The following is an 11981-nucleotide window of genomic DNA, read 5'->3' as shown; positions in this document are numbered from 1 at the left end:
AGAGTAAAAGAAAAGAAGATGTTAAAAATAAAATAACTTCCGTCCTGAACCAAAGTGATACATGAAATTTAACTCTAATAAAGCCTGTCTTTATTTGGCTGATATTCCGTCTATATTTGGCTGATATTCTGTCTTTTTTTCATTAATGTGCTGATTTGGCCAATAATTAACTCCATAGATTTGCTTTTTGAGCGGATCCGCAGGTCTGTTGCGGCCAAACTGTCCCTCAGGACATTTGTTGATGTATTTATTCATCTGCGCACATGTCCCATTCATGTCCGCGCGCCTCCGCTTTTACGCAGCGCGTCCTCTCATCTCCATAAAGGCTCCTCCGCCCATTTTCCCGCAGATGTCCAGAAGCGTGCCGCGCATTATCTCCGAACCAATGAAGGTTCGCGCAGAAGGACTGATTAGGAAAAAAAAACGAAAGTTGAAGAAATCCCTTCTGCAGTTCAGATGCTGTAATTTCAGTTTTAATCTCTGGATGTTTATAGAAATGTCTGTCTTTTTCCCAATCGACAGAATACCTTTATACATCTCCTTTTTTCTCCCTGTCATGCTCCAAACTTCCCCTCCTGGCTGATGGATGAATCTGTCTGCGTCGTGAGCCGCGTTTCCGCGTGCATTCTCGTGTTTAATTGCCACCCCAGTGTGTCCTAAATAGCTTACCCTAACTGGGACACTGTATGATGTTTATCATGTGACCACCAGAGAATAATAAAAATCCCTTTAAGACCAAACAGATGCACAGACATGCTCACAAAGACAAAACGTTTGTAATTAGAATATGCAAATGAGGGGATGGAGTCTGGAAGCCGATCAATACGTTCACTCATACTAATAATGGAAGAAATAATTAATGAGCTGTAAGTTTACATATTTATTTACAGTTATTTTACACAATCAACAGTTTTGAAAACAAACTGATGACATTTAATGCAATTTTACTTAAAAAAAGTCACTTTTTAAAATTCTTAGTATACTGACCAAAAATGAAATAACTTGAACAATTTATTACATGCTTTTTTTACTTATTTTCAAAAAATGTAAAGAGAAATACATTAATTTAACAGATTGTCTGTTTTGTGTAAGTTAAAAGTGTAAAACCTTTTAGTTTAAAGAATTTTAAGCAGATTGTTTAAAAACAGACATCGAGTGGATCCATCAGAATTGAGCGGAGCTTGAGGGGTGAAGACATAGTTTGACAACTATACAGGATTTTATTTTATTTTGCTCCTGATTCACTGTGATTTGAATAAAGAAATATTCAGAAAAGCAGTTTTAACCTTAAATTATAATTTTTATGTTCTACATTATGAGAAAAAACAAGAACACCTTAAAAACACCAAAAACACAGTTTTCATTGGAGTGGGTTTTTTTTAAATTGTCTTATTTGGTGGAACAAAATTTCAAAAGGTATTATCATTATTGAACTCAATGAAGTTAGAACTTTAAAAATCCACTGGAGGAGAAACACCGGCGCAAAGATGTTGCTGCTTTCTGCAAACATAGTAGAAAATCTGGCATAATGAGGACATCAGAGGACGTTTATTGGCTCTCCTCTCGCCTGTGATTGGCTGCCGCCTGTTGCCTGCTGCATAAAAAGCGCTGCAGCGAGGAAAAGCATCAAATAAGTCGGACTGGATCGTTTTATTTTTCTGGAGAGACAGGAAGATTATTTCAATAAATAAAGAACTGAAGGAGCATGACGGGCAAAGAGGAGGCCGTCCTTTCAGACTCTGAAAATAAGCAGAGAGTTGCTCCACTCAGTTTTCACGCCGGATCGCAGCTGCAGCCCCCTGTCTGGAAGATGGCCCCCACGGCGCAGCGACGCACCGGCTTCGGCATCCAGGAGCTGCTCGGCCTCAACAAGGAACCGCCGACGGTCACGCCTCGGCGGCCGCTGGAGGCTTTGCCGCCGAGGGCGCACGTCCTGGCCCACAAATCGGCTATCGGACACGCGGGCCTCGGAATGGGTTTGCTGGGCCCGGAGGGGGTGCACCCTTTTTACAGCCAGCCTGCGTTTTTGGAGGTGCTGTCCAAGGCGCAAAACGTGCACCTGCAACCGCTGCACACCGCGACGCACGTGGACGCGCAGATGGACGCGCAGCACTCAGGTGCGAGTTCAGGTGAGTTGTTTTTTTCTTTTTATCATTAACAATTAGTTAATTAAATATTTTCTTTTACTTTATGATTCTGTTTGAAAAAAAAACTAGCCATTCAGACTTGTTGCAAGTACAAGGCTTTGTTTGTGGAAAAAAAACACAAAAAACATTTTTACCCAATTGTTTTAAGAAATTCGTTGTAATAATTTTAGGGCAAACAATTTTGCAATACATAATTACTAAAATAAATAATTATAATGTGTATTTGTTTATTTTAACATTTTCCCATTAATTTTTTCCAATTTTATTATTGTAAAAAAGAAAAAGAATAAAAATTAGGTATGTATTATTATTTTTTTCCACAGATTCAGATGATTTGAGCTCCTCTGGTGATCAGAAATTTTCTTCATCCTCCATGAGTCAAAGCAAGAAAAGAAAGAAAAGGAGACACAGGTGACTGTCACAATAATAATGTTTTTCATGCTCCTTATAATTGGAAACTTTTATGTTTTTGTGTTTTTTCTAGTTTGGTTATTCATGTATGATTGCAATTTTTGTTGAAAAATCAACTGTAAATTTTTTCTTTTGCAAAATTGTTTTTTATTTTCAATTTGAGATTTTTATTTTTACAAAATTGTCATTTGATTAAAAAAATCACAATACGTTTTTGTTTTACTATGAAAAAAATATCTTTAGTCTTTAAATGCATGAATATAACTAATCAATTGGCTTATTGTTAAATACAAAATGGGGCAAAAATACATTAAAAAAAAGAAACTAAGTCAAATGTGCCATTGTTAGTCTATTTTTGAAAATACATAAATGTGTGTTTTATTAAGAAAAATAAGATTTGTTTTGTTAACAACTAAAAAGGGCTTGAATGACCAAAAAGAATGAAGGAAACAGTGATTTTAAAAAAAGGAAAACAAGCAAAAGATGCCTTCAATTCTGTTATTTTTTTCAGGACCATTTTTACATCGTATCAGCTGGAGGAGCTGGAGAAAGCTTTTAACGAAGCTCATTATCCAGATGTGTACGCTCGAGAAATGCTCTCCATAAAGACGGAGCTGCCAGAGGACAGGATACAGGTGCGAACAGATGTCATTGTCTCCATACAGCATTTTACCACCTTGACTCTCATCATCCCAACACCTTAAGAATCCTGTCTTGTTCAGCTCAAAGCAGCAAACACTTTCAGTTTCAGGTGGTTCACTGCAGCAGCCAAACAAACGTGTTCTTCGCAGGGAGGGGCAGGCCTGAAATGAAATGAAAACTGCATATAAATTAATTAGCAGAGGCCTGCAGCTGGGCAAAGGGGTGCGCCTGAGCATTTTAATTTCCCGTGATATTTGAGCGCCTGCCTCCCATCGACCAGGTCTGGAAATTAACTTGTTTTTCAATCAGCCTCTTTGCCCCCCTCCACAGGTCACCTCTCACAGGAAGCAAAAGACAGGCACGAGTCATGCACACTCACACTCTGGCTGTGTGGGGAAAAGGCTTGATTGCTCATCTGGGGCTCATCTTTTTATGAAATAGAGGTTATAGTCAGATCTACCTGAATAGCTTTTGAGGACTGGCTTTGGTCCGGTTTAATTCCAGCTCTGCAGAACACAGACACACATTTCTTTTTATATTTTTGCAAGGCCATAGATACGTTTGGCAGGATTCTATGTTTTATGTTCTATGTCTCACCTTGGAACAAATGATTTTAGTCCCCATGTTCACAGGAAGGCCTTGTATTACGGTGTGCTGTCAAGCTTCAGTCCCCACAAAAACAAAAAGGCCTCCCTACAGGAGTCCTTCCAGTACAAATTTCCATGGATGATTGTTTTCTCTATTTTTCTATATTCACAAAACCATCACCAAGCAGTGGAAATCAATTTCCCGCTAAGGAACCAGAGGCCTCATCCTCACACTAACACATGCTGAGGCTAGATGAAGCAAGGTTGCTTTGACACTACGGGGGTTCTGTGGAACTGCTTTAGTTGGGCAGAACTGCTAATAATCAGATTTGGTTTGCTTTCTAACAGGAGAGAATCAAATTCTGAAAGGTACCAAAAATATTGCAGTTCCAGCAGACACTCAATTGGGGGTGCTATAGCCTGAAATGAGCTCTGACCAGGACAGAAAAGAATACAGAAAATTACACTGTTGTGCTTGTCTGCACCTCCTTCATGATTTCTGCTTCTTCAGATTCAAGCCTTACAACCTATGAAAATGCATGGTGAAAGTTCACTTGTTTGGTGTGAACTATAGCATAAGACTACCAAAGTGCTGAACTGTCAGAGGAAACGAGCACTGTTGGAAATCACAAGGACTAAGCCTACCACTCTTAAAGTGGCTTTAGAAAGGCTGAAAGCAGACTTACAAAAAATGTGTCCGCAAATATAAGAGGTTAGGTAAAATCTGCGATTAAAAATTATGTTTTTGGGGTGTTTAACATGTTCTTATGGCTTTTTTCTGATGATGGAGAACATATGTATAAAATAGTTAGTATAAAATGGCGTTTCTGAATATTTCTTTACTCAAATGGTTGTGAATCAGGAGCAGACGCAAAATTCCTGTTTGAAAATGAGTATATTTTCGATGTGGAAAATACCACGATACACAAGCTTCCTGCTCCGCTCCATTCTGATGCATTTACTTGCAGACAAATAAATCCATGTACGTCTTAATTTTCCTCATCTGAGCTGGAATCTGGATCAAAACTGTACTGCTAGCTCCAAGTTTTTTTTTGTTGATAGCTTGGGGGTGTGAGGGGCTGTAGGCTAGTGGAAGAGCGTGTAAACAGATAGCTCAGTTATGGGTGATGGGAAGGGGGCCAACAGTCCCACCCACAACTCAGGTGAATTTCTAATGAACTACTGCCGCTCTGCAGAAACTATGCACTAGAAAATAACAGTTTCTTATATATTGACTTAAAAACGCAATCATATTCAAAAGACCACTGGGAACACTTTTACAATACATCAAAAGATGATCAGAGTGGGACTTTAAGGATAAACTACTTTAAAAATGTTCAAAAGCCTTTCAACCAGCTGCTGTCTTTCTTTATTATTATCCTGGAAACCCAATTTTTTTAAAAACAGAATAACTAAAGATGGATCCTCACGTTAAACACATGTTCGACACATATGATGGTTTGTTTGCAGGTTTGGTTTCAGAATCGCAGAGCCAAGTGGAGGAAGAGGGAGAAGTGCTGGGGACGCAGCAGCGTCATGGCAGAGTATGGCCTGTATGGAGCCATGGTCCGTCACTCCATCCCGCTGCCAGAATCCATCCTCAAGTCGGCCAAGGAGGGAGTCACGGACTCTTATGCTCCGTGGTTACTGGGTACAGTAAGATCCGTTGTTGCAGGACAATTTAGTTTTGAACAGAGAAAGACATGTAGAGTGTCTACACAAAAACAATGCATTTCTGTATTGTTTAGGCTTTATATTAAAAACATTAACCCCCTAATCGTGGAAAACCTATAGTTCTTATATTATTAAACTGGAATCTTTGACAGTATATTCAATACAGCTCATCTTTTAGCATGTCATTCCATAAATTCCTAAATAATTGCTGCTGCTTTTTGGGGTTTTGAAGCCTTCATTTAATCTATTCCCCGACTCCTCACAAATAAACTAAAACTTTTTTTTTTCTCCATAACAACATGTTGTTTTCCAAATTGGATTATAAAACCATACTCATAAATAAGTGATAAGCTCAGAAATACAAAAACTATAAGGTGGTGTACTTGCTTACAGTTTTGGTAAGCTTTGATCAATTCTGCAGTTTCTGGTTGAAAAAGAGAAAACACTTGTAAGTTTATGCTGATTCCAGGTAGGAGGAGGCTCAAAAAGAGCATCTGTCAATAAAATGTAGGAGTCGATAAAGTGATAATCCCACATCAGTACAGATTAACTTGGGTGTTCTCTCTGAACTCATGTCAATTGATTAGTTTAGATCAATACAGTAACTCCGATTGAATATTAGGTTGGATTCTGTTGTACCCCCACACTTGTTTTAGCATCAAGCTCATCACATGACAAGATTTCAATGTTTTCGGCTGAAGTTCTTCTCTATTTTTCTATCAGGTATGCACAAGAAGTCAGTAGAAACATCTCAGCCATCCACAGGGAAGCCCTGCAGTCTCACCCCACCACCAGTGCAGGAGCTTGACAAAACAGTCCATGCTGAGAAGCAGAAACAGAGCAAACACACCAGCTCTCCAATATCTAAAGAGGAACTGCGGGAAAACAGTATTGCTGTTCTGCGAGCAAAGGCGCTGGAACACAACGCCAAGATGCTGGGGAGCGTTTCTGAGAAAACAGATGACCACGCAATGCAGAAAGAGGAGGCTGAGGATGAGCAGGCTGAGGAAAAGAGCACTTAAAAAAAGATTGAAAGATACAGACTGACTTTAAAACCCTGCAGAGACCAGCTGTCTCCAAAGTCCTTTCATTTGGTTAATCTGATACTGCTCAAGCACTTGACTGTAAAGCTACGTTCCCACCGCCCCTCGACAACACATGTTCAATTTTCCCACTTTCAATGAAAAAATCTATGTAAACACACATTTGGGGCTTCTTTGTGCAAAACTCTTGCGTTCTACCACAGTTTTCAGGCTGCACGTACTAACCACATGGCCATTGAACGTAAGTTGCTGGTCAAACTTTGCTCAGTCAGGGACTCAGATTTGGTAGTGACGTATGGGTGGCGTACCTTTTACTCCACAGAAGTTCCAACCCTTAGAAAATCGATCATGGAGGAAAAATTTACAACTGTGGTTTGTGCAGCTGAAAGAAAAAGCCTGGAGCAAGATTCACAAGATTTGCACCGTTTCAACATACCTCTTATAAACGTAGGTGGAGGACATGCACTAGTAAAAAGTAGAAAAAGAAGAAGAAGCCCCTTCCTGCTTGTCCAACGTGAATACCAAGAGCAGAACGAGGGTATAAGCGCCTCCATTTACCGTGTTCTTGAATGTGCGTCACATGCCCGGTGTGTCCGTAGTTTAAAAGTTTTGCAGCTACTCATATTTTTATTTGAGGAGAAACTTGCTTTTTGACTCAGTAAATAGAGCTCATGAAATGTAGGGCTGTGTTTACATTTTCTCATTTTATTGAATCCAATTTTTAATTACAAGATGCAATGATAACTCATAAAATTGAGATTTTCCCTTCATGACTTTTCTTGTACTTCTGCAATGGAAAACTGCCTCGATGTTAGTTTTCGTTCCACCTTGGTTCCATATAAACCACAAAGTATATCAGAATTATTATTTCAATACCCAAGCATTTGGTTTAAAAGGCCACTATCATGCTTTTCTTAAGCCTTTCAGAGTAAACTGCATACATGTGATCATATATTACCTTTGGCACACTGAAGAATGAATTTCTTTATGAAATATTCGTTTTTTTCACAGCTCATTTTCCTACCTGGAAGTAAGATGGCTTGATCTCTTGGCCACCGCTTTCGCTCCATGTGGCTGCTGCCCATGTCATGATGTCAATCTAGAGGCTGTCTCAGCAGAGTGTCTGCGTTTTGCCCACAAAAACAAACAACATCCGAACTTTTACAAAGATGGATGTGCTCATAGTGCATATAAAAGGAAAGGGTTTTAGGCGATCACCGCTAGCTCTGTGGAGAAAGTAGGTGTTTGTGTTAGCCTGGTGCTGGCAGCGCAGACGCTCCCTGGAAGGGGCTGTTTTCACTTTCAAACACATGAATATGAGCTCCTGCTCTTTTTCATGGGTTGGGAGGGGCTGGTGCTCAGAAAACAGGTATTTAGAGAAATACTCAGAGACACATGGATGGAGCAAAATACCATTTTGGGGTTGTTTTCCGTGATAAATTAACATAATGCTACATTTTAAATCTCAAAACGTTTAAGAAACTAAATGAAGGCAGCTGGCTGCAATGTGCTGCCATGATTGAATGTGCTTGTAATGAAAAAGTTCTCCTTTTGTGGTGTTGGACCAAAGTTTTGTTCTGATTGAGTCAGATCAAAACTTTGGTCTTTCTTGGGTAGAATTTAAGGACAAAAACAATGCAGACATGCTTTTAAAGACAAAGTATGGAGTCTAAAAGCATCTCTGAAGACTTCTCAAAAGCTGAAGAAAGTTTCCTTTCACCGTTGAATCTTTGATGACAGCTGGCTCCTGCATTAGTTGCCAATGAAAACTGTTGGTACCAAATCCTTTAAAAACTGGCGGCGAAGCGGCTTGACCTGTCATGTAAAATATGTATAGGTGTTTAACACAAACTATTACATGTTTTTCTCTGTATGAATGTAACTGTAGTCAAATTAAAAGTTACTTTTATTTAAAACTCAACTGGTTTGGTGAAAATGTTTTGTCCTAACATGCACTGTAAATTATAAGTAAAAGCAAGTGATGTATAATTTATGATCCATTGAATTCATTTGGAGGTTGGCCCACCCTCTGCTGTACAGCTTCAACTGTTCTTGAAGGCTATCCCCAGGTCCAGGAGTTTGATTATAAAGATGTTTGACTGGTCTTTCAGTACCATGTTAGTGAGATCAGAGAATGATTTCGGACAGAAGGACTGGATTGCAGTCTTTGCTCGTATTCATCCAAAAATAGTTCCATTGGTTCAATGATGGATCTGTGCAGGGGAGCAAAGTTCATCCACATCAAACAGTCTCATACATGTTTTTATGGACCTTCTCTGTGCACAGACATCTTAAGAGACAAAAAGGTAGTTCTCAAAATGCTCCTATAAGGTTTGGAGCTTGGACTGGTCCAAACTCCTACCCATCTTAGTTAGAATGTGTGCTGCAAGCAGCACTGTTTATTTCCTCTGTCAGTTGCAAGACGATTCAGAACTTGCACCAACATGGAACCAAGTTTGTGGTCTATCATGTTGAGAGCAACAAATACTTCAGGTCCAGAGTTGCTAGAATCTTTGTCCCAATCCAGTCCTAACCCAAGTGGTCATGTAAGACCAGTACCCTGTAGTTTGCAATGCATTGGCCAAAAATTTACATCATGATGCACTCTGATTTGTTATGTGCTCACAGCACAATCGCACCATGCTTACGGCCAAAAGACTATCCAGAACAGCTGCACTGGACAAGCATTCAGTGCCTTGCATGGAATGAATGATGTACTGTAAAGGTCCTTAGGGGACAAGCCATGTTCCTGAAAAACGAGCCCACACTGTAATCACCCCTTCACCAAACTTTAGATTTGTCCCAATCCAGTCAGACATGTTCTCTTGGCAACCACCAAATTCAGACTTGTCTGTCAGATTCCTAGATGGAGAATCATGATTCTTCACTCCAGAAAAGTCATCCTCACTGCTTTGGAGTTCATTAGTGTGCTGTACTGTCGTGTGCCTTGTACTGCACTTGATGATGTAAAGTTTGAATGCAGCTGCTTGGCCATAAAAACCCATTCTACACTGTTTTTGAGCTGATATCAGACAACACAAACTTTGGAGTCTGACTCTGCAGAAAGTTGGTGACCTCTATGCACTACTTGCCTCAGCATTTGATGACTGTGCTGTCAGTTTACGTGGCTGAATATCTATCATTCCCACTCATTTCCTCTTGGTGTAAAGAACTGACTCTGGAATATTTGGCTGTGTAGAAATTTCACAATGGGACTTGATGCACAAAAGGCATATTCATCATGGAACCAGGCTGGAATTCACTATGCTCCAGAGGGTAGACGCTTTGGTAACCAAAGTATGGCACAAGATTTGAAACTGAGATTTTGAAAGATGCAGGTTGAATCAGTGATACATCTGAGGAACAGACCTTACTGAGACTAAAGATCAAAGGAAATTTGAAATGAAATTTTACCCAAATCTGGTGCTAAACTAACGGTTACGAAAAGATATTGCAAATAGAAGCCCAAACCTAAATGTTTACAGAAAAGTGGCACAATTTATAATAAAAAATGACTATTGTTACTCTTCCAAGGAATTTCATCTCTTGTTTTTTTTACCAGAATAAAGTATGAAGAAATGTACACATTCAGTGAAATAATCTGTTAATTTCATACAAAAACAATTTTGCAGCCATAATTCTATCAATCATTAAATTAGAACTTTTTTTATCTTATCTATAAGGACACAACACAATCAACTGTTGAATATTTCCTTATTCAACGCCAAGTTTTTTCTTTTTCAAGGCATTGATTTACAAAATGCCTTTTTAAAAAGTGGGACTAAGACTAACTACAACCATGACATACTGATAAATCTACTAATAATAAGAGGTTTGGCAGAATTTGGTATTGTTTGCCAAAACTATAAAAAAAAGTTATTTTTATCATCTTTAAATGATTTATCTGTAATTGCAAATAGGCAGGACCGGTCTAAAAATATGAAAAACATTTAACCATAAAAGAGCAGGGCTTTAACTGCATTCAGCTGTCAACCTAATAAACACATTACATTGGTGTAATTGCAGGATAATTACATACTAATAAAAAAAGTGTCTCACATGCAAACAGAAATATCCAAAGGCAATCCTGCAGCTGTGTCACAATCTAACAGCCAGAATATCATTTCTCAAATCAAATGGTAACTTAAAGCTCTTTAATCAAATGTTTTTCACGTAAGCTTTCCTATCAGTCAGAGATCCACTCTTCAAATCCACCGTCTGAATTTATATGAGTGAATTGTTCAAAAACAAGTTCCCTTTCTTCAGAAAGGCGTGGAAATGGTCCCCACGCCCTTCCTGGGTTAATGTTCGAGCCGCAGAGATAATGCAATGGTTTTCATGTGAGTCAAAGCTGCCGCAGTATATCCTAAACTTGAGGAGAGGACTATTGTGGTGCGCGATTCTCCAAAACAACTTTAATTCGGATATAAAAATTGTTGAAAATACCAAAATAACTGTCAAAAATACATTACACGATTGTGCTTTAATAACACATTTTATGGCACAACTAGGGTATAAAGGTTACATAAGAGAAAACCATTCAATAAAAACCACACTGAAAACAATTTATTTGACAACATATGGAATGCCATAAGTGCCATAGTTTTGTAAAAGTCAGTTTAAAGCAACAGTTATAAAATACAATAAAATATTATGTGGTCATGTGTGTTAGATGTGCCATACTGTTTATTGTAATTATCATTTTAATTAATACCTTTAAATATAATATCATAAATGTATAACTTCAGCAGTGTCCAATCATGCTTTCTTTCTTTAGTTAAAAGACTGTTTAAGTACTTACTAACCCATAATAGTCAACGTTGTTGTTTTTAGTGCCCAAACACGTAGGCATGTGCGAATGAGTATCTTAGCCACCGGAGATTTCTTCTTAACCAGCAATCAGATCTGTGCACGAGGCTGCAGACTTTCTCTTTGAATAAACATTGCTTGATCGGTAGGTAGCATAAATTTGAACGCATCTAGTAATAACATAGTATATACATTTGTCTTTGTCTTTAATAAACCTCTTTTCAGATTTTTAAGTTAAGTTAGTTGGTGTCTAATTTTGATACTAGACGATTTTTATTGTTGTATTCTCCACCTCCTGCAAGTTTCACGAAACAATAAAAGTTAGCAGGTACTGCTTTTTTCGTTCCCAAGCTTCTGTGTCCAAGCATTGAATGCTGAAACATGAGGTCATGTGACCGGTTTGTCCACAAACATACAGGAGCAGATGTGGTTCAATGATGTGGTCTTTTTAATAAATAACTGTTTAATTATTGTTGTATTATTTAAAAAAAATCAATCATGACTTTTTAAAAATATTTCATGGTATTTTTACCGTTTAGTTTAATATTTTTGTAGACTTGTAGGCATTGTTTTCATTTTTTCAGACTTTCTCTTTATATCGTTGAGTTAAATTGTAAAAAAAAAAATCTAGTGTAAGTAAGATGTCTGCGATAAAAGGTGTTTTTTAA

The 11981-nt window shown here is 38.3% G+C and overlaps 1 protein-coding gene across 2 annotated transcripts; it reads left to right on the top strand.

The window, feature by feature from the left end:
* The first annotated feature begins 1414 nt into the window (after positions 1–1414).
* Positions 1415–8420, top strand: LOC101175530 (visual system homeobox 2). 2 transcript variants are annotated; one of them, XM_011491958.3, is made up of 5 exons: positions 1415–2117; positions 2471–2558; positions 3070–3193; positions 5258–5438; positions 6185–8420. In XM_011491958.3, exons 1-5 carry the CDS (start codon positions 1706–1708, stop codon positions 6481–6483), a joined length of 1104 nt encoding a protein of 367 aa, XP_011490260.1. In that variant the 5' UTR covers positions 1415–1705; the 3' UTR covers positions 6484–8420. The 2 variants fall into 2 exon arrangements, with proteins under 2 accessions (XP_011490260.1, XP_004083922.1); XM_004083874.4 differs by having other exon boundaries at positions 1417–2129.
* The last annotated feature ends 3561 nt before the right edge of the window (positions 8421–11981 follow it).

This window comes from Oryzias latipes, chromosome 24, assembly GCF_002234675.1.
Source record: "Oryzias latipes chromosome 24, ASM223467v1".
In the NCBI taxonomy this organism is placed as follows: Eukaryota; Metazoa; Chordata; class Actinopteri; order Beloniformes; family Adrianichthyidae; genus Oryzias; species Oryzias latipes.
Note: the sequence above shows the minus strand (reverse complement) of the source record. Positions and strands in the feature narration are given on the sequence as shown.